Below are 27,879 nucleotides of genomic sequence, written 5' to 3' on the forward strand. Positions count from 1 at the left end.
CAGACAGACAGACAGACAGACAGATAGACAGATAGATAGATAGATAGATAGATAGATAGATAGACAGACAGACAGAGAGACAGACAGACAGACAGACAGACAGACAGACAGATAGATAGATAGATAGATAGATAGATAGATAGATAGATAGATAGATAGATAGATTCCTTACTGTTTTAACTCCTTGAGTTTGGTTAAATATTAAGGCCGTAAATAATACAGGTGAGTGAACTTTGGCAGGTTGGGGGCGGAGCACTTTCCACATCGCCACGCCCCCCGCACTCCAATGGGCGGGGCCCACGAGGCTGCGCGTTTCTCAATGAGGCTGTGGAGAAGCAGCTGGAGCAGCAGCAGAGTCAGCGAGCAGCTCACAGCACTTTAACACCACGAAAAGGGAAACATGGATTACCGTCGGATAAAGCGAATTTTATTTGTCAACGTATTTATGAACTGCATATTCGTTTCTCTTCAAAATAAAGAGGGTGAGTAGCGTTTTTAAAAGAATAGTTTGAGAAACTTTAATACTGTCTGAATGTTCGGCTGGACTTTTTCCTCACGTGGCTGGCAGGCTGTTCACTCTGCTGCAGCACCGCGAGCCACCTCCTCACTCCGCTTACCTGCTACTCTTTTACAGCCACGCCGTTTGGTTTTAATGGGGGTAAAAGTTCTTGGGCAATTTCGAAGAGCCTCCAGTGCAGTTCACCGAGTTTAAAGTCGCTTTTACTTGTCTGATGATTGACAACGTGAAAAGTATAAAGGTTTTATCCAGTTGTTAAAACTCCACAGCCAGTCTGATGAAACTGGTAACACACAGCGTTATTTTAAAAAATAAAAGTAGCTTTTTTACCATGTAAATTACAAGAAGAGGTAAAAGTTAAAGGAATGAGAGAAGGAAACGAAAGAACATGTGCTTTAGAGAAAGTCAGATTGTAGATAGAAGAAACGAAGCTCCAACTTTAGAAACATTGAGTTTCAATCAGAGGCATCAAGTTAGAGCAATCTCTATCTGCTCATCTACAGTCAAGCTGAAACTGACCTTCTCTACAGCACTTGTTCACTGCTTTTAAAGAATGTGTGACTTTACCTGCTGCCTAATAATGATAGGCATTCCTGTGGTATGTGACTCAGTAAAATATGAAGTGTGAAGCAGATTTTTTTCCCTTTAACACAGAGGTGCTGTTGGACATGGTGGCGTCCGGAGGGGAGTTGGGCTGGCTGACCTGGCCTGATGAGCAAGGGGTGAGTATTATGGAGTGTGCTTCTCTTTCATTTTATCCATTTCTTAAACGCTTTATGGTGCCGTGTCTTGGACTTTCACACATGTTCAGGTTTATTCATTCCCTGTCTCAACAATTGTCACACACAGTTTCATAATTTGAAGGATTTCTGGTGAGAACAGAAGCTCTTCTCACTCAGCAGAGTGTCTGTGGTGCTCCTAGAAAAGTCTGGAGGCCTGCAGCTAGTTTGCTGCTTTAGAATACTTGTGGCCTCGTGTGGTTTTAAAGCCCTGTCTTCAGGATTGTATAACTAAGGGTGTAATTAACATTTCAAGTTGTATGCATGTGGTGCTTCTTGAAACATGTGAGTTTAGCAGTTTTGTTAAGTTGTCTCTTTTTTCCCCTTTGGCCCAAATAAGATGCTCATGGAAACTTTTCAAGCAAAATTTCGAAAGACTCCAGTGTACATTTTCCAGATAATGGTAGGACGTTTAGTTAGGAATTTACATTAGTGCCCCACCTGCCATGCTCTTGAGCCTTGGTGCATTATGTGTCTCATTTCCATGTTTAGTCACATTGAATGCTAATGCAAATCGCTCTCTTACCATGTTAATGGTGCTGGACGAGATGTTGGGTCATGTTTGGTCTTGTATTCATTAACTCACTCCCAAAGTTATGTTTTCTAGAACCTCTCTTTGAAATTCATACAGTGTCTGTGGCAGTTTGTGAAGAGTTCGGTGGTTTCTGGGATTTTAGCCAGTACCTTTTTTATCATAGCGGAACACTTACTATTAAACTAACTAAATGGATGGAATTCTTTGAACATGTAGTGGTGGGAAATACAACATCATGATACTTTGTTAGATTTTCATGATACACAATATATCACTATTTGATGAATTGCAGTCAACAAAAGAACAAGTGGTTTCACACATTGCCCTGTATTAAATCTATTTAAAAGGACTAATTATACTCTCATTGTAACAGTTGGTCAGCATACTTTAAGCGCTGATGATATCCATGATATACTGAGAAAAGTATTTTGTGATGTAATTTGTCACAGCAATGCTAAATATCATCTTAAAGACCGGCCCTACATACATGTCACCTCTTGCAATTTAAACTGGCAATTTAGTACCACATAAGAGAAGAGATTGGGCGCAGAAGTTCTCCAGTAAAGAAAGTGGAGGCAAACAGTCAGCATGTTTGGGCCGTATGGGAGCTTAATTGCACTATTAAAGAGCTGCTGTTCATTTAAAGAGAGTATAAGGCCCTTTAAAACGGTGAAATATGTTAACCCACGGAATAGACTTTTATAGAAGCAGTTGCTCAGCAGTTGCGTGGTATGGACTGTTTTATTGTTGTGCCACACACTGTGAAAATAACGCACCTCTCCTGTAATTAATGGCATAGTGGCAGTATACAGAGGAAAAGCACACAAGCACTGCCTCTGAAAAAAAAAAACTCACACCAGTCCATTTACAGTAGTTGGAATTATGTGCTATTCTCTGCCAAAGAATAATGGGTAATGAACCAGGATCCTCACTATCACTTAAGATTCCACACTGGAGACACTTTGTGTTATTTTTGCCCTCAGCAATTGCTACTTGGCAGCCTTGGGTTTGACTCTTCCTCACTTGCATTAGAGGTGGGAGATATGCTGGTATAGAAGTGAATACTGCCATGATGTTTTTCCATGATATGGAAAGATACGGAAAATGACAAAGTCCAGCATGTGTGGGAATATGGTGAAGCTTTTAGAGTGCACCAGCTAATGTTGAGCAATAAAGGAAAGAAATAAAGGAAGGAGAAAGTTCTTTAATCATCTTGGTTTTAAAAACTTTGTGTGTATTTCCTTCGGGGTTTATACATTTTTGAATCAGTTTTTTTTCTTTATTGCTGTATCGTGACCTGATGTTGTCATATTCTGGATAGTGGAAATATTGTGATATAAAATGAAGTTAATATTGCGCTTCACTGAATATGTCCATCTTTTTTTCTTTGTTGTAGTGGGAGATTGCTCAGCAGGCTTTGAATGGCTCTTTGCTCTATAACTACTTCATCTGCAACGTTGGGGCAGGAGAACAGGACAACTGGCTGAGGACCACTTTCATACAGCGCCACCCCACTGCCACTCGGGTTTTTGTGGAGATGCGATTTGTAGTGCGTGACTGCAACAGCTTCGGGGCAGACTCGCTCACCTGCAAGGAGACGTTCAACCTGCACACTTCTGAAGCCGATGCTGATATTGGCACGAGCTTCCGCAAAGGCCAGTTCCGCAAGGTGGCCACCATTGCGCCAGATGAAATCTCTGGCGTTGGAGACATGCAGATCAACACAGAGACTCGGGTTGTGGACAATCTATCCCGGAAGGGTTTTTACCTGGCCTTTCAGGACATTGGGGCCTGTGTGGCTATTTACTCAGTCAGGGTGTACTATAAAACCTGCCCAGCCACAGTGAAGAGCTTGGCAGCGTTCCCTGAGACAGTGGCAGGAGGGGAGAACCAGGCTCTGCGGGAGGTGGCTGGGGCTTGTGTGGAAAACGCTGTGAGTGAGGACCAACCACGCATTTACTGCACCGTGGATGGCGAATGGGTGGTGCCAGTGGGCCAGTGCCAGTGCCGTCCTGGATATGAACCTAAGAATGATTCGTGCCAAGGTAAGACATAAGTCCCTTTGTCTAGCTCATACAGTCTTTGATTCGTGCCAGCTGTGGCTGCCGCCAAGTCTGATATTCATTTGAGAAATGTTTTTTTGTTTATGGATTTAAACTAAAAAGAGTACAATATGTGTTTTTAGCATTTGTCAGCATTGGTATTTATTATAGAGGATTATGTGTATTTCGTCAGAGGCTTTTGTAGCCTTGTAGTGGAATACCCCCTTGGGTAAACTAGCTCAAGTAAAATGGCTGGAATTCTTCAACCTTACCATACATGTCACCACATCTACTTTGACTATGAGCAAAAATGTGAGAACTACCACTTTAGTACCACATAAGAGAAGTTCTGTTGGAGACGCTTTTTTCTACTGGTAAACAAAACTAAAACCACAATTAAAACACAAAACCAAAAAAATCTAAACTTTACATAATTGTTGGCTGTCTGTTGCACTTTTTTGTCCAGCATCTCTCAATTAATGAAAGGTTAAAAAAATACTACTTTTTAAGTAGTGCTGTTAACCTCAACCTTAACCTCAATTTCTTTCAGAGCACACTGTCTGAAAGAAAAGCTGTGCATTTTGAAGCACGGTCTCTCTTTACAGTCAGAGATCTGACCTTTTTAACCCCAGCATTTTTAGCCAGTGACTGTTTCAAAGGCAGAAGTTTTTTATGAGCTTAAAGCCTGCCTCAGAGCATATCTCTCCTGTGGCCATATATAACTACAACTTGTGCTTTTTTTGTTGGTTTTTTTCGTTCCTATCCTTTTTCCCCCTCGTTCTCTGTTCTTTCTCTCACCACACTAGTAAGAGTTCAGCCATTTGACATTCAGGTGTTTTGTGACTGAAGAAAATGTTCATGGGAGTCGCGGCGTGCTAGGGCCTGTTCAGAATCATTCCATTACAAATGCCTTCAAAACCCCAGCACTTTAACAAAGCTTTCCCAATAACAGTGACTCTTGTAGAGGCAGGTACCCTACCAGCCTACACTAGCACACCAACCATTTTCTTAAACAGGAGTTCCTCAGTGCTTTGTTTTTAAATGAATCATTAATACCAAACACTTATTAACAGTTTCTTAATATGTCTGTAATTAGCGTGTGTTAATTCATATTAAATCAAAGCGGAGAATCAAGTGAACAGGTGTGTGTCTGCGTGTGAGTGTATGTGAGGTGTGTAAGAGAGAGATAGATGGAGGTTGAGACAGGCCGAAAGGGAGGGGATGGTGAAAAGGTTGGGGAAAGGAATGTTAAGGTAGCAGAACAATGTAGTGCAGTGTTTAGCTCTAGCTATTGGTCCCACTTGCCCCCACCTCTTATGGTGCATTCCTCCTAGGTTTACCAAGGAGCCTCCCCTATTACTGCAGGCAAGAGGAATTCCCTAGGGAGAGCTCCAGGCCAGAGCTGCCTTTCATTGATGGATGTACAGTTGTTAAAAAAAAAAGTCTCTTATATCCAGACATGTACGATGTAGCCTATTGTTCCAAAATTACAGCCTCACCTAGGATATTCACCAGAACACTGGCCAAGAAAGTTGTCATTCTATACATTCACGATATGAGTTTTTGATCCTGAGGCCAAGATTCAATAAGCCTTTTGATATTTTATGGGTTAAAAAGTTTTGATCATTTAAAGTTCTTATTATATACTGTGCAGATAGTTTGGCTCTGAAAACAAAATATTGTGCAAAATAGTGAACTTTGTGAAAATTTTAAATTTTCAGTCACTGGCTGTAGTTTCCATGAAAGACAGCAAATGTTAGACCCTTGGACGAGAATGAGGGGTAAATCAGCGATGCAGTTTTAAATTTCAATATGCTATTTTGTATGTTGACTTTTTGTCAATATATTGAAAGTGTTCCACCTTTATTGGTCAATTGAGGAGACCTTCAAACTACAGAAAAACTGTCAACGGGCTGAAAATAATATTATATTCACTCCACTGTGGAGCTGCTGTAGTAACTGATGAAAATTGAGTCTATACAAATGCATGTCAGATATCAATATAACACAATACTTCTATTCACCCTCATACATAGACCACCTTTGTGATTAATGATAAACTGGACCATATTTTGTCCAATTAGCATGATTTTAATCCAGTACTGGTTGATTTTCTTAATTCAGATGACATTTAATATGCATTCACTTTCACTGACTTTTTTATTCACATGCATTTTTATCCATTTCACTCACATTAGTTCATTTTTGTTACCTTCACCCTCAAAGCACAGTGGCAAAGACAAAGAACACATGCAGTCCATTCAAATCAATCAACATAGGTGTGTATATATTTAGAGTTGGACAATATGTTCCCTGGGGAGAGCTCCAGGCCGGAACTGTCTCTCCTTGATGGATCTGCAGTTGAAGAGTAATTAATGAAAGGGCACTGGAGAGTGTGGCAGGTTAAATGAGTGAGACAGCCTTCAGTCAAAGAGTACAGCAAGCTGGAGTAAAGGAGAGCAGTGGTACACTCAAATGTGCACACCTTTCAGGTCGATTCAGTGTTGACACTGACACAGTTTTCCAGCCATAAAACACACCCTTCAACACTCATAATCTTCTCTGGCATAAAGAAGCACATACCTTAGCTGACCACACAAAGCCTCGCTGCCCGACCTACTGCTTAGATTGCGCAAGAAACCTATGCCCACGCCCTGTCGCAGGCCGTAAAGCCTTCTGACGCTGAGTTGGACAAATAACTATAGTTTTTGGAAGCCACTAAAGGACATTGGCCGCCATGTTGTAGGTGTATGAGGGGAAAAAAAGAAAGCGGTCAGGCACTGGTCTGGGATCCTTTAGGCTGTTTTTTCCATTTTAAAGGAGGTCTTTAACTGTAATTGATTTTTTTCCCTTACTGGAACTAAAATGGTTGGTGACTAAGTTAGAGCTCTGATGCATGGTTAGTGATTGGTTGGGTAGTAATTGACTTGGGTGCGGATATGTGTGTATGTGTGTACGTTGCAGTAAGTACTGGTTTTGCCTGCAGCTCTGTCTTATGACTTCTTTAGATTTCTTGCTTTTTTTTTTTTTTTTTTTTTTGCTCCTTTGTAGCTTTGGCTTTCTAGCGCAACTTTGGGTGTAACAAAATGACTTTGTCAAATGTAATGATAAAAAAAATTGTTACAAAGATCAGAAAAGGAAAATGAAAACAGTCACTTCACCAGATGTTCCCAGTTGAAAAGGCAACCAGTTCCTCCTCCATGTAGCCTGACCTATTGTTCCAAATTGCAGCCTTACCTAGGCTATTGACCATCTGGCCTCTTTCTGGCCAGTCTATGGCACCTTGAAACCACAGAGAAACGACTGGCTGAAAAAAAATTATATCCAACTCCACAGTTCACCACCTGAGTAGCAAATGCATTTAATTCATGTAGTCCATTGAAATTCATTAATAATAAAAATAGGCCTTTATATTTTCACTCTTGATTTGTGTACACATGTGTACATATTGTATATATATATATATATATATATATATATGCACACTGAGATAATATTATTGTTAATTACATTTTTTCAAGTATTATTGCTGGCTGCAAACAATCACCAAGCCGTCTGTCTGAAAATACACCCATCTGTATAATAGCCATTGAAACTAGTTTGACCTGGAAAACTAGGCTGCTGAAAGTACTACAGCTTCACTCTGTTCTTTTTATAAAACTCTTTTGGCTCTGTGATAAAGAGTTAGTAAAAAGTTCCAAAAATCAGCATGCTAAAAGAAACCTTGTATTTTTACTGTTGTTGGCTGGTTTAGCAGTGGTATTATTTTTGGCATGGATTGCATGTCTTGGAAGTGACATGTACTGAAAATTTAAACATCCAGTTTCACACGGCCCTGTTTATGAATGTCGAGTATCGTACTGTAAATAAACAGCCTTGCTTATCCACCGTCTGTGTCTGAAAGACAAATAGATGCTTGTAATTGCACACCGAGTTTACATGAGATTCATCTAAGATAAACCATGAGCCCAAAGCTTTGGTTATCATAATGTGTTGGTAATACATAACACTGTAAATTACAGCATGAGTGTTTGTTCAGATTTTGAGATGCAGGCACCAAAATTGCGTACTTCAGAGAATTGCACGCCTCTGGAAAAGAGTTTAAAAGTGCATTGCTTGTAAATAGCTACTGATTGAATTCTTCCACTAGTCTGACGAGCACTTCCCCAGGGTTTTTAGACCCTGCTTGCTCTGGGGCCATGCGGAGAGAACTGCAGCATAATAGGAGGATAAAGAAATCAACCCTGAGCTGAGTCTAACTGTGGCCCTCATGCTGGGCCGTTTGCAGAGTTTACCGGCCCAAAGAGCACATTGTTTTGCAGATCTGTGGAGGTGAAAGGTGAGAGGAATGCATAGATGATGGTGAGACAAATGTGAACAGCATTTTGTTCTTCGCAAAAGAGCTGAAATCTGAGTATTTTGTGAGCTTTTTAACCATGTGAATACAACCAGCATCTGAGAGCGTGCTGGCAAGCACTTTGGAAATATGTTGAGCACAGTGGTGATCTGTAATGCTTTAGGTTTGTTTCCTTGGCTGACCTGTAATTACTCCCACCTTTCCTTCAGGCTCGCCTCTCTGCTTCTGCTGGAGTAACTTTGCTCCCTTTCCCGTCTTAAACCTGTAGTTCCCCTTACGTTATATATTTATAACACACATAAGATTTATGTTTACTTATCAAAAAGCCACTGCTTAGACATTTCAGTTTAGTTTGAGGCTATGTTGACTTCTCTTGGCAGGCGGAGAAAATGAGAGGAACTCTTATGGAAATGTGCTCTTTGATCTCCAGCCAACCCAGTGACAACTTTTCATATCAGTCCTCATAGCATGGAAAACATGATGACTGTGACTGTGCTCATTTCATCTCATTGTCTAACCAATGATTAATTTAAGAAATACATATGCACAACTGGGGCCTGTCATTCTCCATAGTAGTGGCCAAGAGGATGAAGTGGGAGGCAAACAGAATGGATGGCAAAAGAACTTCCTTATCATGAAATGAGTCACTAAGAGGAGGGAGGTCTGGATTTTTCCACCCCTCTCAAGCGGTGAATAATTTTGATGAAATTTGGCAGTGTTGACCCTCCAGCATTTTTTGCTTGCCTGTTTCTGTTCTGTTGCGTATTGCTGATTGTGTACATGTTAAATTCTACAGCCAGTGCTATGCTATGGTTTAGTTTAGGTTTTGTCTTGCCAAGCAAGTCCTTTTGGGCCATGTTTCCTGTGTGTGAAATTCCTATGATAGGGGGCATTGGGTAGGGAGTGTGAATGTGTTGAGTGTATTGTGCTGTTGGGGTGTGAGGTCAGCACTTTCTTGTCCCCACGTTAGTGCGGCGTCCCCCCCAACAGGACGAGCTACAGCGGAAACCGGAGGCCTGCTAATCCTCTCTGACCCTGCAACTCGTCGGCTCAGGGATTTCTATTGTTGAACTTATTCGCTGGCTTCATTTACTCATTTATTTTCCTGCTATTAAGGAATTTTGTTTATTGGTTCGCTTGGCCTTTTTAACCGGAATTGGCATTTGGTGCTGCCACCTGAATCTGAGGAAACCGGGACATGAGCCAAATCAAGAGAAATGGGCTTCTGATGATCAGAGCTGAAGCTTACTTTCTCATAAAGCCTTGAAAACCTCATCCAAACCACAGCCTGGTTGGAGTTGTGAAAGCCTCTCTTAGCGTGCAGCTCTTCTGTTAATTACCAAATCCTCCAATCCTACTGTCTTAGCCTCCTTTTGCTCTCTCTCTCATCTTCTCTTCCTCTCCTTCATTCTCTCCCTCTCCTCCTTGAGGAGAAGTGAAAAGTGTGAAAAGAAACGGATTAGAACATTTATTGTGTCGGTTAACGACCAGATGAAAGACTGAGTGGAATTGTAAAGCGTAGATGTAATTCTCTTACAACTGGTCCATTGGGCTGATAATCCTTTGCACTAATGCTTAGGCCATACCTAGCACCTTTCCCCACCTCCTGCCTCCCCCCATAGTTTCATCTTACCACTGCATCCACTCTAAAGCCCTGGCTTTGTCTCCACTGGCCACATGATCACTCCAAAAGACCATGCTGGCAGATGTCAAAGATTAAAAAAATTTGTTGTTGGTGAAGGTAGACTTTGGACTTCCACAAAACTGGAAATCAATCTTTTCTGAGGGAATGTAAAGGGGCTGGAAGGAAGAATGGAAAGGCAAAAGCTCTCCAAGAACCAGAAGCTCAGGGTTTAGCTGAGCTTTTGGTTCATCATGTTATCCAAGCAAGGCTGCTTAGAGTTAATAGCTATAAAATCTCTCAGTTGATTGTCTTAATCTTCATTCTTCATTTTCTCAAAGAGTACATATACACATATATATGTGTGTATGTTTGTGGGTTTTTCCTTCTTTCTTTTTATTCCCACTGGCCTTACTTCAGAATTTAACCTCCTCCCCCTGTGTAACGAGCCCCTGGTTGCTGTCCTCACTCACTCCTCTGCTGTGTTTGTTTTACTTGGCCATCAGCTCCCACTAGAGCAGGACACTTTAACTCACTGCTGCCCGGGGCCACATGTAAGCCCTTCTGAGCCCGGACTCAAATGACTGGGCCTTTTGTTTTCCGTCCTTTTTCTTATGCGAAAACACTGCCGTCTGACTCCTGTCCTGGAGGGATTCCTGTTGTCCAGCCAGCATGTATACACTCATTCATTCACCACCGTCCCACCCTCCAACCATTCGTGCATCCATCCATTAATGTCAGCCACTCGTCCGTCTTCACCCCGTCAGTTCCGCTCAACCCACACAGCTCCCAGACCCCAGCAGGCCACTGGAGAACAGGATTCGGCTACTCTCACAATAAACAAACAGTCACTCATAGCCTCTTAAGGCCTAATCCCCTGGTGCCAAACAGGGAGATGGGGACGGGGAGGCCCGGGAGAGTTTGCAGAAACATGGTCCCATCTTATGGGGGGGGTGGGCAATATGATGATATGATATAGTTATCACAATAAGTTATGTCACGCTAAGCTAAACATGGGTGTTTCTTTTTCATTTTCATTTTGCGCATATCCAAATGTTCTCAGATTTAGGTTGAAGAATGAAATGCCTGTCTATTTTGAGTAAAGGAAACCAGAAAACAGAATTTTGTAATTGCAGGAAAATAGCATGTTTCTTTTAAGAGCGGTTCAGTAGGATCCCAAGTGGCTTACCTGTCTAAAGTTTCACCTTTTTGGCGAGAGGTCTTTAAACGTGGCACATACATGTAAACTTCTCACCTTTCAGTGACTTGAATTTCAGCAAATCTGAGCTTTAATAGATGTAATGAGTTTTTCATTTTAACAGGGGGAGGTGCCTGTTACCAGCAGAGAATTCTAAGAGACAATCCTTCCTCTCACCAAATACAGCACAGCAGCAGTTCACAGTACTTATTCAGCCAGACCACAGACGTAGTATTTATCAGTTTTATTGGCAAATCAGAACTAATATATCATTACCAAAAAAAAAAAAGAGAGAGAGAGAGAGAGAGACTTATTTTGTGTACTGTGAAGTTGGTTTCACACATTGCACACATTGGCCTTTTGATCTTGCAACAGATTTAAACAAATAAATAAAAAAAACATTATAATATTTGGGCATAACTTGTATAATTGTTTAACTCAGTGAGCTATACAATTACACAGTAATTATCCCTGTATTTAAGTCTCAGGGTGCACCAGAGTTTTACGTTAAAATCACTAAAATTTGTCTTCGGAATGAGTCCCAAACAACATGAACTCGTCACCTTTTTCGCTGCTCGTGGGTTTTCATTTAACATCTGGAGCTGTTCCAGCTTATCAAATCTCAGAAAGAGAAAGTCATGATATGCATTGTATATCATGAAAATATTCTCAAATATCATATTATCATATATGCCATGTTGCCCCCCCCCCCCCCCCATATGTCCCTTCCATTTGAGCTCTGGGAAGCGTTTATTGCATCGATGTAATGAGTATTCCTCAAAAGTAATAATGTCCATACTTTCCTCTGACCTCTCCTTGCTTTTTTGCCAACAAATCCAATCCTCCTTTCCTTTCTCCAGAATCTAATGTTCTCCTGCTCACCCTGCGCATGCTTTGATTGGCTGCCCTAGGAAGGAAGCAAAGCGTCAGCCTCATGCTTCCTGCTTCCTGTTGTGTCCAGTGCACAAAGACAAAGCCCCTCTCGCTCCACCACATTCCTCCTCTGTTTTGGAAAGTGAAAACGTTTACTCAAAAAAAAAAAATCACGTTTTACCATGCCATAAGCTTGAGCTGGAAAAATGGCCTAGATTCGGCAATGCTCACTTCTATGACTGCTTCTTTTAAGGTGTCCACCTAAGAAATACTTCCTTTTGTGAATGGTGGTGCATTTTGATAATAGCCTTCAAGACTCCACTGTAAAGCCTCCATACACTGCCCTAACAAAAAACGCAGACAGGTTTTTGTTCCTTGTCGTTAAGAAGCCAGCCCTGTGTATTCATGTGGCATGTGGCATCTCCACTATTTGTAACAAGTGTTTTCCCTCTAGCTGAATGGAGTGGCATTCTGCGCCTGTTGTCTGAGCCTGAAAGGCCAGTGAATGCCCGTGGCTGGACTCTCGCATGTGGTTGTGAGCAAGCGAGGGGACCCAAGAATTCAGGGGATTATGGCTGGAAAGGCGAAGGTTGTGGGCATGTGAATTGGGGTTTGCAGCAGCTGTTCAGCTCCCTTATGGGTGAATAGGATGGTTCTTTTTCTTCTCTCACCCCCCTCCCTTTTCCCTCCAGCCCCAGCAGGAATCGTTATCCCTCTCTCCATCTCCTTCGGCCCCTCTCTCTCTCTCACTCTCTCTCTCGCTCTCTCTCCCTTCTCCATCTCCACCTCCCCACACGGTCGCCTTAATGAGTCGCAGTAAAGTCTCAGCAACAGCTGGCAGAGAAACAAGACGAGGAGTGGACTTGAAAGGAGAAATGAATAACGCCTCGGCTGGCTTTTGGTCGCCACACTGAATTCTTTTCATGCTGTGAATTTTCTTTTGAAATCGGAGAATGCGTGCTCTCATATATTTTGGGGTAATGTATACCTCCGCTTTAACCCCTCCTGTTTGAGCAAGTGGCCCAACCCAAAACAAGCCCTCAATTGATACAAAGCCCTGAAGAAGGAAGAAGCACCGCACTTTGTAATTAATATTGTTGGCAAAATAGCTATTTAAACAGAAAGCCACCAGGAAATGGAAACAGTGATTTGGCGTGGGCGTCTTGAGTTACAGTAATATTTTCAATGGATCTGAACTGAATGAAACAGGACGTTCTCCTCTGTAGGTTTTCACTCAAGCAAATGTCCTTAAATCGCCTCAGTATCGAAACCAACACTGACTCCTCAAATATTTTATCTCCACTCTCGCTGTATCTTTGGCAGTATTCCAACACCACAGAAACACACACAAAACCAAAGTGAATTTTTGTGGATTGTTTAACTCTGCATTCCCGTAATTATGCAGTAATACAGATGACAGTTTCTGCTTTGCTATGTTCCAAATGATTTCTAATTAGTGCACATTTCTCTGAAAGTGATACAGAACCATTGATTCTCTATGCAAGAGATAGAGTGGAGGACAGACTGGCAGAGGGGAGGTGGAAGTGGACAGAGGAAGGACATGAGCTGCACATGCTGGAATGTTTCTAGACCAATTCAGAGGAGACCTTTCTTTGCCTTCCTGTTTGTACAGTTTTATGTATGGTTGTATAACTACATTTATGTTTGCAAATCTTACCCTCTGTCACCCATGTCATTCAAGTCATGCTATATTTATCAGTGTTTTATAGTAGGACCCTAGACATATACTCCTTTCGTATGTAGTTATTGCCAGTGATAATAAAAGTATTGCGTAATTTGATGTTTAACATTAATAAGCAAGTGGAAATGTTCTGTTGAAAGTCTGTATTTCCAATATATTTCACATTTTTGTTAGAAGTATTAGAGGAGACATTAGTATTATTTATTATTTGCAATACAAATGGAAAAATGTCAGACTCAAATACAAAATACTGTTCATACAGAATATAAATCTAATGTAAATGTATAGTTATCTAACTCATTGTGTAATTAATTAACATAATCACTAGTGGCATTGTTGATACATTAATAATGCGTCAACACATTGCATTATTTACACTATCAATTCTTTAAATTCTTTAATGAATTTTGTTTCAAACCATCCACAGGCGTGGCCGCACACAATGTGGTGGGGCAGAACTTAATCTTTCTAAAAAAGAAGGGGGAAAATAAATAAATAAATAAACAAATAAGCATGCTAGTAGAACTGAATGACCGAGGAAAGACACCTAGGTAACTGACAGTCTGAATAAAACAAACTTTTTGAGCATTGAGTTTTGCTGAGAATTTCACCTTCTGTTTACAGGACTTACATGGCATGTATGAACCTGTGTATGAACCCAGTGTACTGAACCCATACTGTTCAAGGGCTGCATGTGTGAATGGCACAAAGCCCGACATTAAAAGTGTGCTGATGATGTCCCAGGTTTGGCGTGTGAAAAGGGCTCGCATTGTGACTCTGCGCTCTGTTTTACATAGCATACATACAACAAAACACCAGAAATATCAGTCATATCAGGAACGATAGCACTGGTGCACACACTCAGTAGACCACACTGGACAGTGCGCGTTCAAAATTAGAGACTGTTCTGTTTATTGTTATGTTTATCCTGCATTAATATGGATTTATATTTAGGCAGTTTTGTAAATACCACTCTACTGAAGATTATTTTGTCCTCTATTTTGTTATATAGCTATAACAAAAATGCCCTGCTTAAAATCATATATAGCAAATAAGACAAGTATGATTAATTGTGATTTGAGTTAAATAACAAAAATACCTCCATAAAGAATGTTTGGTCAAAAATGTTTCTGCGAAATCTGTTTAGTCTCTGACAGATGCAGCGTTGAACACATCCGTTGGTTTATGCGACTTGTTCTGTCATCTCGCTTGTCAAGTGTCGATGACAGCCTGGAATGTGGGATGACTGGTCCTGTTTGCAGAGATGATGGGGGGGATGGTTGAAGAGTGTGCCTTAGCTATGCTCAGTCAGCTATGTACAGTCTTATATTTCAGAAAGAAGGCTTCAAAAGAGGCTGAATTGCTGAACTCGTGCATTATTGCATTATTAATAGACACTCCCAAAGCAGTATCATTGTTAGATACTCTTTTCTTTTTCTCATCCAAGTGTCGCATGTGTGGTCTGTTAACAGAGTGTAAGCCAGGCTTCTTCAAAACCTCAGTGTCCAACGAGGCCTGTGAGCACTGCCCGAAGAACACTGAACCCTCCAGCTCTGGTGCCTTGAGCTGTCCCTGCCTCCAGGGTTTCTACCGGGCTCCAAATGACCCCCTGACAGCTGCCTGCTCAGGTGAGAAGCTACAGCATTTCCCCACACTGTCCTAATCTCCATTATAGCTGATAATAAAGATCTCTTCATGTTTTGCGGAGAGATCTGTAGCATTTCCTTCATAGACTTTACACATCTTCACCTTCTGAATTTCTTTGGAGGCTAAAACCCTAGTACAGTCACCAGCTGCGAGCCTGGAGATGTACCATCTCATGGAGTTTAATGCCAAGTAGGCATGGCACCATTCCAGTACCCAGCACTGTATCAGGCTCATACCAGCAGAAAATGCAAGATCAGATATTGGAGGAAAAAATGAATGCAATCTAATTTTTTGCCTGAACTTTTGATGTGATTTTTTATATGAATACATTGATTAGCTGGACGGAAAACTGTAAACTCAGGTGGATCTCTAGGAGATGACCAATGGGATACTGCTCCCTTTGCTACCCAGGTATCTAATAGCTTGTTTATCTTCCTGTACTGTATAGGTTTGCCCTCAGCTCCCCAAAACCTGGCTGCCACCACAGCCCAAATGGCTGTTGGTAAACTGCAGCTGTCCTGGAGCCCACCAGCTGACACAGGAGGGCGCACCGACATCACCTACAATGTGGTGTGTGATCGCTGCGAGGGAAGTGTGTGTCAGCCCTGTGGAGAGAAGGTGCGCTATGACCCCAGCAACACTGACCTGAAAGAGATCAGTGTCATCATTAGTGAGCTGGAGCCACATCTGAACTACACCTTCACTGTGGAGGCCCGCAATGGGGTTTCCCAGCTCAGCCCTCAGAGAGCCACTCACACCATCAACACTGCCCTGCATTACACAGGTCAGCAGTATAATTGTTTATATTTAATTATTATTTTTTTATATTTAATTTTTTTTATATTTAATATTTATATTTTTATATTTATTTTATAGTATATATTTGTGGAATGAAATGCTTGTGTCCTATAGATTTGGGTATGCCCTCACAGCCCCACCATTATGCAACATTCAGTCTGAGATTTTCAGTTTTTTGTTGTATCAAACAAGAAGTCTATACTTGCCCCTCTAATACTGCCCCCTACACTTCCTGTAGTTTATTGCAGTCTGTCAGAACGACCATGGATATGATCTAAATATTACAAAGCTTTATAGAGTGCATTTTGTTTTAAAATGCTAGCACATTCATTGTTGTTGTATGAAATTATTGTTTATTTGCTTAACAACAATTTAACAATAAAATCTAAAGTATGTGAAAAGATTATGGCACATTTTGTGTTATGTTTTTCTAGAATGTTAAACTCTTTAAAAAAGCATGTAATTTGACCACGTGTATTCAAACTTTTGCTTACAGCTGTAGACCTTTTAATTGTGGAAAGATGCATTGTCCTTCATTAGTTTTGCATTGTGCTTCACAACACTCATATTCTCTTATCACAGACCCTCCAAAAGTGACTGCAATGCACCTGGTTGAGAGCAGCCCTACAAGTCTGTCGCTGTCCTGGTCAGTGTCTCGCTGGGCCAAGCCCAGCTCTACCCGCTACGAGCTTATGTATCGCAAAAAGGTCAGTAGCCCTCTCAAATACAAAAAATCTGGTAAACAATAAACTTGTCCCAGAATACAGAATAACAGATTTTACTGTGAAATGTTCTTTACAGGAGAAAGACGAGGAGAAGAACAAAGTCACTACCTACACAGTGCTGGTCCTGGAGAAGAACTCTGTTCAGATCATTGATCTGTCTCCCTCTACAGTCTATCTGTTTAAAGTCCAGGCTCTCAGCCCTGAAGGCAATCCAGGCAGCTACAGCATGGAACAGGAGTTTTCAACACCAGCAGAAGGTAAATGCAGAAAAAAGGTCAAACCAGTGAAGTATCACTGTGTGTGTGTGTGATCACTGTTTACGGTTCACAGTTGGTAGTGACGTTGTTGTTAACTGGCTCCGTATCAAGAATGCTGCGTTGGTTTATTGCGTCTTGACTGTTTATTTTTTTAATAGCATTTTTGTAATCAAATGGTAGGTTGTGTTTGTTTGATTGTGCTGTAGGTACACTGTGTTATTGAGAACCTGTGTGAATGTTTTGCCTGATTCCTGTGTTGTTGTTGTCTCAGTTCCTCCGAACCAGGGGAACACAGCTGTGATCCTCGGAGCTGCGGTGGGAGGAGGGGTCATGCTCTTCATCGTAGTGGTGGTCCTGCTGCTGCGCAGACGGTCAGAAATAACTCCTCTCTGAGTATTTTAATAATTGATGTAATAATACAGCATACTGTACTGCATTGTATCGCAGCGTATCACATTGTATTGTGTTGCGTAGCATGTTAGCGTGGGGCTAACGTTGTGACGAGAGAATTATATCGAGATGTTATACAGCTTTTGTTTCCAATACTGAACTTTCATAATGTTTAATGCTTAACATATTAAAGCCGAATTCCACAGTCTTTTAAAAATATCTGCATAAATCAGCGGTTTTATGTGTGTCTAATGTAGAAACTACACAGTGGTGGTGATAGAAACCGGGGTCTCAATGTCTACAAGACAAATACAGCCTTTTATTTACTATCCAAAACCACAGATAAATTGTGTGTCTCAAGCATTGGGCAGCACATTTGTAAACATTTCATGTAATAACGTTCTGTGAGGAAGCTTTTAGGGCGTTAAATGCTTTAGACTCCTGCTTCCCATTGCCACCACTACAAACAATTCTGATTCCGTATGTTTCTCTATTATGGCACATTTCACACCAAACCACTCTGAATGACTTTGTTTACATCTTGAGCGTTTAATAATTCAGAAAATTAGAAAAATCTATGAATTTCAATTTTAACATAAGCCAGATTTTAAGCCACCATTTATTTTTGCTGTATAGAATCAAGACATTACTGTATTGTATCAGATGGGTTCCAAATTTTGTGTGTCTACCTGTAATGTAAAAAAAAAAACGTTTTTTTTTTTGTTTTTTTTGTAATGACTTCGGTGCTTGTCTCCCTAGCTAATGTCAATACCAATAACATTGCATTAGCTATCCGGGTAGGTGGTAAAGATAAGAGAAATGGGTTTTTAAAGCATATTCTAAGCCAAAGCTACATATTATGCGCAGAGCAGCAAGATGTAATCTTTGGAATACATATAAGATCTTTTACCGCATTGGTCTTGAGCATTACGTGATATCGTTCTCTCACACACATATAACTGGAAATCCCGTCTGAATCGTACTTCTGACACTCTCTTTTCGTTGGCCTCTTGCAGTGGCCCCCTCCTGCTTTTTTCATGAATGATCCAAAATGTCCAAACCCATTCAGTGTCCCCCTTTTCAGAGCTCTCACTCTCTCTTTATCTCAATCTTTTCCTCACTACTCGGGGGGAAGAATTGCTGTTGAATACAACTTGTCACTGCTCAATAAGTGCGCTTTAACAAGAGGCGTGTTTGAAAGGAAATGAATCCGGGACGTACATTGTGCCAGATAAGAGGCGGTTGGTTCTTTTCGGTGTCGGACTGTCTCGGCTCTGTGAAGGTGACCCAAACCCTTGGTAGTTGTCTGCGATAACCCAGACCCCTGTCACCACTTGGCAAACACAGACGGCTTTTTATCAAAGCGCTCCTCGACTGAATGGAGCCGGCCCCAACACTGGCCACTTTTTAAGCTTTAAGTATGAAAAGAAATGTTTCGGTTTGCTCAAAAAAGCCCACCACCCATTAAGTCGTTTATTTTTTTATTCTCCTACAGCCGAAAAAACTCTCACACAAGGCAAGGACCCGAGGACGCCTACTTCTCCAGCCCAGGTTAATATAAGAAGCTTTTATTTTTTCCTAATTGTCCTCTCTTTCCCACTTCTCGGTGGCTCCACTCTCATCTCCTTGTCTGCTCTTCACTAATATGAGTAAATCCCCTCTCCAGAGCAACTGAAGCCTCTGAAGACCTATGTTGATCCTCACACATATGAAGACCCCAACACGGCTGTGCTTAAGTTTGCCAGCGAGATTCATCCGACCCACGTCAGCAAGCAGAAAGTGATTGGAGTAGGTTGGTATATTTAGCCCATTTTTTAAGGCCGAAACTGTTCTTCAGTGTTATTGATAATGTCAGCAATAAAAGCATGTGAGCAGATAGCGAAAGAAAAATAACTAGTACGTTGAAAAAAGAAGCCTGAGAGTGTTTATTTAAAAGTAGCCTAAACTTAGCTTTCCATGGAAGTTACCTTCGATGTCTGGAAAACTAAACACCTGCTCATCCTAAACGCCTGTTCACACATGCTTGTCTGGTGAACTAGTATAATAACTTGCTGAAGTGGTTAAAAGATGCCACAGTCTGAAAAGCTATAGCAATAATCTGCATGTTTATTATTATATCACTTGTTTTTATTACTTAATGTAGCCCAAATGCATAAACAAAGCCTCACATTCGAACAGTACCTTGGCATATCAGAACATTGCCAAACATGTTGTTATAGCTCTTCACATTTATAGGCCACATTTAAAGCTGATTAATAGAATACTGTTTATTTAATTCACATGAATAATCAAATATGAAAATAATGATTTTTTTATAGCACTATCCTTTTTTTTTTTTAACCAAAAAAACAAAACCAAAAAGAATTCTTTGGAATGATGCCATAGAATAGTCACTTTCTTTCAGTGCATGGTTGGGTTAAGAACCTGTTAAGAACCTTCACATTATGTAAAGTTTCCATATCACTAAAAATATCTTCATAGAACCAAACGTTAACCAAGAACCATTTAGAAACCTTTATTTTTGAAATTGCAGAGTGACAGTTAAAACATCAGAGGTCTGCCCTGTATGTTGGGACATATTTTTAGCATGGCACGTTCCTCTCTCTCGAGAGCATTTTGTTTTCCTTCTAAAGATGAATGAAGCCAGCGTTGTTTTCATAACCCACTATATGGCCCTCTCATGTCCTGCAGGCTTTAAAATAGAGTGCTAATAACAGACCAATTAATCTAGAGTTTATTTATGTGAAATCACTCACAAAGAAACAGCTAATTTAAACAAAAGCCTCAATTTATTGGATATACCTCAATAGTCAGGCCTCCCTAACCCTCTGATGAGAAGATTAGGGCGGCGTGGTCACCTTTCCCCTATGAACTCCCCTGCAGGCCTTCCCACGGCCCTCTTTCACTTCTTCCTCTGCGCATGACAGCTGATTCCCATACCCCCTCCAAACGCATGGGTCCACCCCTCCTCCACAGCCAGTCATTGACCACTCTAGGGTTTCATTATAGCCCATGGCTCCAGGTGCTCTCACCCACGTGCCTTGTTTACCATTTCCTCTTAGTGCTATATGAGAAGGCTTCAAAGATTTTCCTCTAAATGTCATTTTAATAGCCCCTATGCCAAACTGCATGAGATCATAGTAGTTGATGTTTGGTTTATCTGACACCCTTATGTTATCTGCATGGTGGTGACTGTGCTTCTGTGCTGTAGGTGAGTTTGGAGAGGTTTATCGAGGCATCCTGAAGGCTCCTGGACGGAAAGAGGCAGCGGTGGCCATTAAAACGCTGAAGCCAGGCTACACTGAGAAGCAAAGGCAGGACTTCCTGAGTGAGGCCAGCATCATGGGCCAATTCTGCCATCAAAATATTATTCGTCTGGAAGGAGTGGTTACCAAATGTAACTAAAAGCTCTATTTTTTTTCAGGGTTCAATTTCTTAGTGTAAATTAATCTTTCCCATTCATTTACATTTCATGAATTGAATGTTTGTCTCTTTTATTTTACAGTCAAGCATGTCATGATTGTCACTGAGTACATGGAAAATGGTGCACTGGACAAATACCTAAGGGTAAGTTTGCAATTGCCATTTTTGTGTCACTTCTGTGCTGAACATGGTCCTATATCCTGGTCAGCAGTGGTCCTGTGGTGGTCCTTTTCATTGATGGCCAGGCTAGACAGCAGCTAATAAACAGTGCAGGATCAGAATAGCTTCGGTTAGTAAATGTAAACCTATAACATGCATCTATGTTTTATGTATAGTTGATAAAATGGCCAATGAGTGCAGATAGGTGTAATTAAAGGGCCCATATTCTCCTTTTTCGTGTATTTTCCCCCATGTGATCTTGCAAAGTTTGGGGTGTTTTATTTTCCAAAATCTTCTTTTTACATGATCATTTTCCAACCTCTGTTTATCCCTTAGAATTAAACAGTCTGTTTTTGTTGCTGTGCCTTTAAGATGTTTATAAATGAGCTCTGTTCTGACTGGTTTCCCTGTATTGTACCGCATTAAAAAAGCAGTTGGGGATCCAACCTGGCTTATAACCTCAGAGCTAATTTGTGGGGATAAACTACCGTAGGCTTTATAGGCGAATGTATATAAATGCATTGGTTTTGGGACATCACAAAAACAGTGAGGGCAAAACCGGTTGTTTCTGAAGCTGTGTTTTAATATATAGGATATGGAATTAAAGGAACATTTTAAAACTTAAGTATACAATTATCAGGGCTTATATACCTTGTCACACCGTGAGGAAAATATTGTTTTCCATGAAATGGACCATTTAAAAAACTAGGAACTCACATAACTTTTAGAAAATGAGAAAAAAAATATAAAATTGATGCAAGACTGATTGACTTTTTTCCTTATAAAACTTCTCAACCTTATTCCCTAGGATCACGATGGGGAAATGTCCTCATTCCAGCTGGTGGGCATGCTCCGTGGCATTGCAGCTGGCATGAAGTACTTGTCAGACATGAGCTACGTACATCGAGACCTGGCTGCCCGCAACATCCTGGTCAATTCTAAGCTGGAGTGCAAAGTCTCCGACTTTGGCCTGTCCCGAGTTCTTGAGGACGACCCTGAGGGCACCTACACCACCAGTGTACGTTTACCTAGCAATTTAATGAAATATTTTTGGTAGAATGTTTACACAAGCTGTTCTCAATTCCAGCTGTCTTTATTTTAACATTAGTTGGACCTTATTATTATTTCTTGGATGTTGTTTGAAAGTGAAACGGTTGGTCAGTCTCTTGTTTTTGTGGTTTCTTCCAAAGGGAGGCAAAATTCCCATCCGCTGGACCGCTCCAGAGGCCATTGCTTATAGGAAGTTTACCTCAGCCAGTGATGTGTGGAGCTTTGGCATAGTCATGTGGGAGGTGATGGCCTTCGGGGAGAGACCCTACTGGGACATGAGCAACCACGAGGTACGGCAGAGTCACACGTCACTGGCTTTGAACAGTGGCAGAGTGTCCTTAGCACACCTCACTAGCTCTAAAGAGTGACAGATTGTTCCTACTCTTATCTGAGACAGTCTTCATATGACCAAAACATCTTCAATCTGATTGTCTTCCTTGTGTGTCCCTGCAGGTGATGAAAGCCATTAATGAAGCTTTCCGGCTCCCTGCTCCAATGGACTGCCCTTCTGCTGTGTACCAGCTCATGCTCCAGTGCTGGCTGCAGGACCGTTCCAAGCGGCCCCGCTTCCAGGACATCGTAAGCTTGCTGGACAAACTCCTCAAAAGCCCCGATTCCCTCAAGGCCATTGCAGACTTTGACCCTCGGTGAGTTTACATCATATTCTGAAGTTATACAAGCATTCCTACTGGAATAAAGCTACTTTCTTTTGAGAATCAAACCTATTCTGTAAATTACATTAACTATTTTTTATGATGGCAAAAAAAATATATTGGTGAAAAAAATTCCCTTATTAAAGTATTACAGACTAAAAAGAAATTAATATACAAGGTTTTGATATGATGATAAGTATAAACAGTACTGTGCAAACATTACAGACCACCATTCATTTATTTAGTTTCCAGTCTAAACAGACATTAAGTACAAGTTACTCATATTCTGGAGATATTTATCAGGAGATTAGAGAAAACATAATCAAAAAGCAAAAGAAACAGGAAGGTCCAAGAAAAATGTGGAAACATACGGAAACAGTGCTTTTCAAAACTGAAGTTCAAAAATGATTCAAGATACAGGGGAAATTTGTCCCCTAACAATCATGGAAGACCTGGTTGACCACCAAAATTGTCACCACCAGATAAACAAGAGACCCAGATCTGAAAAAATCTATCTATCCTTCCAAAATGGCCCCTCAGAGTGTAGACCTCAACATCATTGAATGTGTTTGGAATTACTTGGATTAGGAGACGCAGAAGGTGCAACCAACATAGAAGACTGAACTTTGAAGGCGTGCAAAAATATCCCTGCAGATTGCTCTGAAATACTGAAAGCAAGACTGCCAAAAAGAATGGAAGCTGTAATAAAGGCAAAGGATGGACACACTAATTACTGAAAAATTAGATATTATATTTAGCTGTTTAGGCTTCTGTGTAATTTTCTGTTAAATATCTTTTCTACTTTTTTCTATTTGAAAAATGAATAACTTAACTAAATCAAAGATTGTCTGACTTATGTACTTATTTTTTTCTATGGGGCAAAAAAGAAACTTTTAAATCAGTGTTGGTATTGAGAGACTAGCTTTGATATTACTTGGCATCAAACCAGATAAAAGTCATTGGTGTCATCCACACCTAGTGCATGGAAAGAGTGGAGACTTGAAGTCGAGACATGCATAGTCTGTTACAAGTCAAACTGTATAGCAAAACAACTGGGTCTTAGGAGAGTTAAGACATGCATGAATTGGCCGTAGGAGATTAGTGTTTGTGATCGTCATGCCGTGTGTGCATATTTGTGCGAGTGTGATGGGTCAGGATATTTTATCAGATCCTGTGAGTGAAGAAGCAGCTTTTGTCTTTGAATGCATGTCTCTTGCTCAGCGGTTGCAACAAAAGGATGCAAACAAAAAAAGCCATCTTTGTGTGGTTTGCTGACGTTATTTGCATTTTGTCCCTCCCAGGGTTTCCATTCGGCTTCCCAGCACCAGTGGCTCTGATGGCTCTCCCTTCAGGTCCGTGTCCGAATGGCTGGAGTCCATCAAGATGAGTCAGTACAGCGAAAACTTCAGCATGGCGGGCATCGTCAGCATGGAACAAGTGCTGCAGATGAAGAGCGAGTGAGTAGACTTGATTCGCCCACTAGGAATAGAGCAGACTTTATGAGAAAAGACTTATCAAGCTCATTACTTGAGTCAGAGTGATAGAACAAAATCGATGAAGGCCCAGACATCCTGTATTCTCCACCTTTGAGGTGCATGGCTGCATTACAGGTGGTAAACAACTGACTCACCCCACTGCACTGCACTGTTAGCAGTTTACCGCTTTTATTGATATTTTTCACCACTTGAAAACACCAGCTGCACTCAGTGGGAAATTCCACAGAGTTTTCAATATTTCTGCATAATAAAATCATTGAGTCATTCAGTGTGTTTTGTTATAAAAGGGTTCACTATAGAGAAGCTTAGATTTCTTTTCAGTGAAACCAGGGGTTGCAATATTTGTAATGAAAACATAAAAAGCCATTTTATTTCCTATCTAAAATGATTAGTGCACCCGCACGTGTCTTCTAGGTTTATATTTGTCATGTTGATAATGACAAAATGGTCGTAAATCTGAAATATCCTGCATGTACCACTCTGTCATGAGTGTGTTGTAAAACATAAATACAATTTAGGACAAAAGCTTATCTCAAAACAACTGTAAAACAGCGTCTCATGAATCAGACAATGTTATTTGTAACCATGTCATTTCTGTGAGGGACCTTTTAGAGGCATTAAATGCTTAAGACTTCTGGTTCCTATCACCACTACTTCTGACAGAATTCTCTAGAGTGGTGCATTTCACATCAACCCCAAATGACAACCATTCAATTGTTTAAAAATCTGATTTAGCATTATGTGAACCTTTAATGAACAACAGACCAACAGAAATGGTCCAAAGTAGCTACTAATAAAATGCTGTTACCTTCATACACACTAAAGTTTAGAACATTTTTTCCTGACAGGTTTTGTTAAGACAGTGATGAGGTAATTCTTAGGTTTTCAAATGAAAGGCATCATAAGCATACGGATTACAAAGTACATTGCAGAGGAATTATTTCTGTCCTCCCTTCTGTGGGATTGAAAATGTATGAGGTTGCAAACCGTCATTATGCAAAACAAGCATTTGAATGAAATGGTCCCACAGGCCCTGATAAGATGAGCCCAGTCTTTCATTGCGGAATCAGTGAAATCAGTTTGCGTTAAGAGTTCTCTTTAGTTCTCGGCACATGATCAAAACTTTCATCCGACTGGTACGGATGGCATCGCATTTGAGTGAGATTGTACCCTAAATTTCCTGTAATTTATGAAGAATGTATAAACAGTTGTTTTTGAAGCATAGTAAATTGAACGTGGCTTAAATTTATGTGCCAGTTACCAGCAGAAGCTTATACAGCCACAGACCATTTATGCTTTACTGTATTTGGCCAGGATCAAAACCGCATTGGGTAATTACTATTTAACTGCTATGCAAGACATTTACACAAGCTTCATGATAAGCTTTTTTTTCAGTGAGAGAATCCGTCAGCTTGTTTGACGAGTAAAAACTCGCTGTGTTGAGAGAGGACGAATGGAAAAAAATGGTGGTAAAAAGGCAAAGAATAGATTTTTATTTTTTTTTTGGTGGCCTGGATGTGGTAGCTTGTGGCCTCCCTTCCACCAAGCCTTCTGATGCCTCTTCTCATCCCTCACTTTGCCCACAGCACCAGTCAAGGGCTGTGTGCTCACTGTAGCCAGTAACCACCGGTTGAGGCCATGGGCCATGTGGCGGCTCCCCTTGAAACAACAGTATAGAACGGAGAAAGGATGGGAGGGGTGTAAGAATAAAGAGATCATTGAGGACAAAAATAATAACCAATATCTAATGAAAGTGTGGAGAGAAGTGTCCCTACAGAGGAATAGATGTCCGAGACCTCACAGAAAAAAAGCTGATGTCTAGCTGATGGATGGCTTTGAAGAGTGTGGGTGATGGAGAGCGGAGGAGGCTACTGTAGCTGGGTGTTCTCTGACCTCCAGCTCCACTCCCACGAGTGTTTTTAGCTTGGAAGCTGGATGAACTATGTGTGGAGAAACAGATATGCCTTTGATGTGTTTGTCATGTTTTTTTTCTTCTTGGGTTTTGTTTTATTTTATGGTTCAGTGTTCCATCTGTTGTCATCTGGTTGCACTCTTAAAAAGCCAGAAACATAAAGTTCAGAAAAAAAAAGCCAGAAACTATTTACGAATCTTCCACTGCCTGGGGTTGCCAGCAACAATGACTCAAGGCAGGGATGGGGAAACCTTGTTAAGTCATCAGGGCTGTAAATTAAAACTGTAATTGGGACTTGCCTACCATGGCATTTGTGAAGTGTTGCTTGCGTGTATGGCCTCTTTCAAGTAACACTTGACAAATGATACAGTATCTTGAAACTTTAAAGGAACACTGTAGCGCTTTTCAACTTAATCTCTTTATGCCTCATCTGTCTGCTTATTACTATGGACAGTCATTTCTACTTAGCCAATCACACAAAAAGTCTTTGGGCATTTGGGCAGTCCATGAATAAATGTTCTAAAAATTTGACTCTATAATGCAAATTTTCAACTACAACCGTTATGCATTAAGAACACTTGAAATGTGACAGACATGAGTGAATGTCTTACCAAAGCTGTTTTGATTCAGTTTTATCCAATTTAAAGAACGAAGCCACACAGTAAAAAAGTAGTTTTGGTTACATTTGTTTTCCATAAGGCTTTCTGGCATACATACTCATTCAGGCAGGAGTAAAAACATTACCCACAACACAAAGCTGCAAACACATTACCTCAAACCCATCTCACTGGAGACTAGTCCTATCTTTCTGGAAGAACCAGCTTTTGCAGATTTAAATAATAACTTACAAACACCTTTGAGTGAAGGATTTGTGACAGTGTTCTACAAATATTTGCTTCAAACTGATGGAATTCATTGTTTCCTTCTGCTATAGAGTTTAGACATAGCAGGCTTTCTACTCTTTTCAAGCTGCACATTTGCACGAAATGACTGCGATAATACATCATACGCTATAAATGCTGCATGTAGAGAACAGGCTGAAAAATGCTGGAGTATTCTTTTAATCTAGCACTTCAGCCTACGCTTTTCCTTACATTCTCCCAACTTCCTCTCTTCCAGGGATATCCGAAACATTGGAGTCCGTCTGCCAGGGCACCTGAAGAGGATCGCCTACAGCATCTTGGGACTTAAGGACCAAACCAGCACCCTGAGTGTATTCGCAGTGTGAAATACTCCCAGAGAGTCTGGAGCTCGCTCCAGGGGAACCAGGAACCCTCTGTGGACTGAACTCTAAGCAGCGCTGGGCTTTGGCTGCAGGGACGGCCTTTGACCTGGGCATCACCCTCCAGCCTATCAAGACGGACTCTCACCGCAGTGGAGACTTGATATGCTTATTAAAACGGAGGGCAAAGGGAAGCAAAAACTAGCAAAAAGCTAAAGATGTATCAGACCAACCTTGTATATTAGAAATATTATATTTTTACAACACAACCTTTTCTTTCTTTTTCAGAAAAAAAGTTCAGTTATGTTTCTTACATTATTTTTTCAATCTTTGTTTAGTTTCATGTGCATGCTTACATTGCCAGCAAATGAACAAGGGTATCAGGCATTCTGCTCTGTTATGCTCCTGTAGCAAAACTATATGGATAGAGGTGTCGTGTGGTAGTCATGTCTGCCATGACTTTGCCATGTCTGAATCAGAAAGGCCCTTTACTCCACTGATCTTGCCTTGCGCAATGGCACCA

General features: G+C 40.9%; 1 protein-coding gene across 1 annotated transcript; it reads left to right on the forward strand.

Annotated features, from left to right (window-relative positions):
* Positions 1-400: 400 nt before the first annotated feature.
* On the forward strand, positions 401-27,362 carry epha2b (eph receptor A2 b). Its single transcript, XM_017708935.2, has 17 exons — positions 401-482; positions 1,172-1,239; positions 3,228-3,876; positions 15,097-15,252; positions 15,720-16,055; positions 16,652-16,776; positions 16,871-17,051; positions 17,323-17,422; positions 18,937-18,992; positions 19,108-19,233; positions 20,653-20,838; positions 20,947-21,008; positions 21,832-22,041; positions 22,214-22,363; positions 22,527-22,720; positions 24,028-24,183; positions 27,254-27,362. The coding sequence occupies exons 1-17, from the start codon at positions 401-403 to the stop codon at positions 27,360-27,362; spliced, it is 2,946 nt and encodes a 981-aa protein (XP_017564424.1).
* The last annotated feature ends 517 nt before the right edge of the window (positions 27,363-27,879 follow it).

The sequence above is a fragment of the Pygocentrus nattereri genome, chromosome 9 (genome assembly GCF_015220715.1).
Source record: "Pygocentrus nattereri isolate fPygNat1 chromosome 9, fPygNat1.pri, whole genome shotgun sequence".
NCBI lineage: Eukaryota > Metazoa > Chordata > Actinopteri > Characiformes > Serrasalmidae > Pygocentrus > Pygocentrus nattereri.

Excerpts from the sequence above, each read along its gene's own strand:
- epha2b (XM_017708935.2), top strand. The coding sequence starts at position 401 with ATGGATTACCGTCGGATAAAGCGAATTTTATTTGTCAACGTATTTATG. Across the intron at positions 483-1,171 it reads TTCTCTTCAAAATAAAGAGG|AGGTGCTGTTGGACATGGTG; the intron begins GTGAGTAGCGTT and ends CCTTTAACACAG. Across the intron at positions 18,993-19,107 it reads CGCCTACTTCTCCAGCCCAG|AGCAACTGAAGCCTCTGAAG; the intron begins GTTAATATAAGA and ends TCCCCTCTCCAG.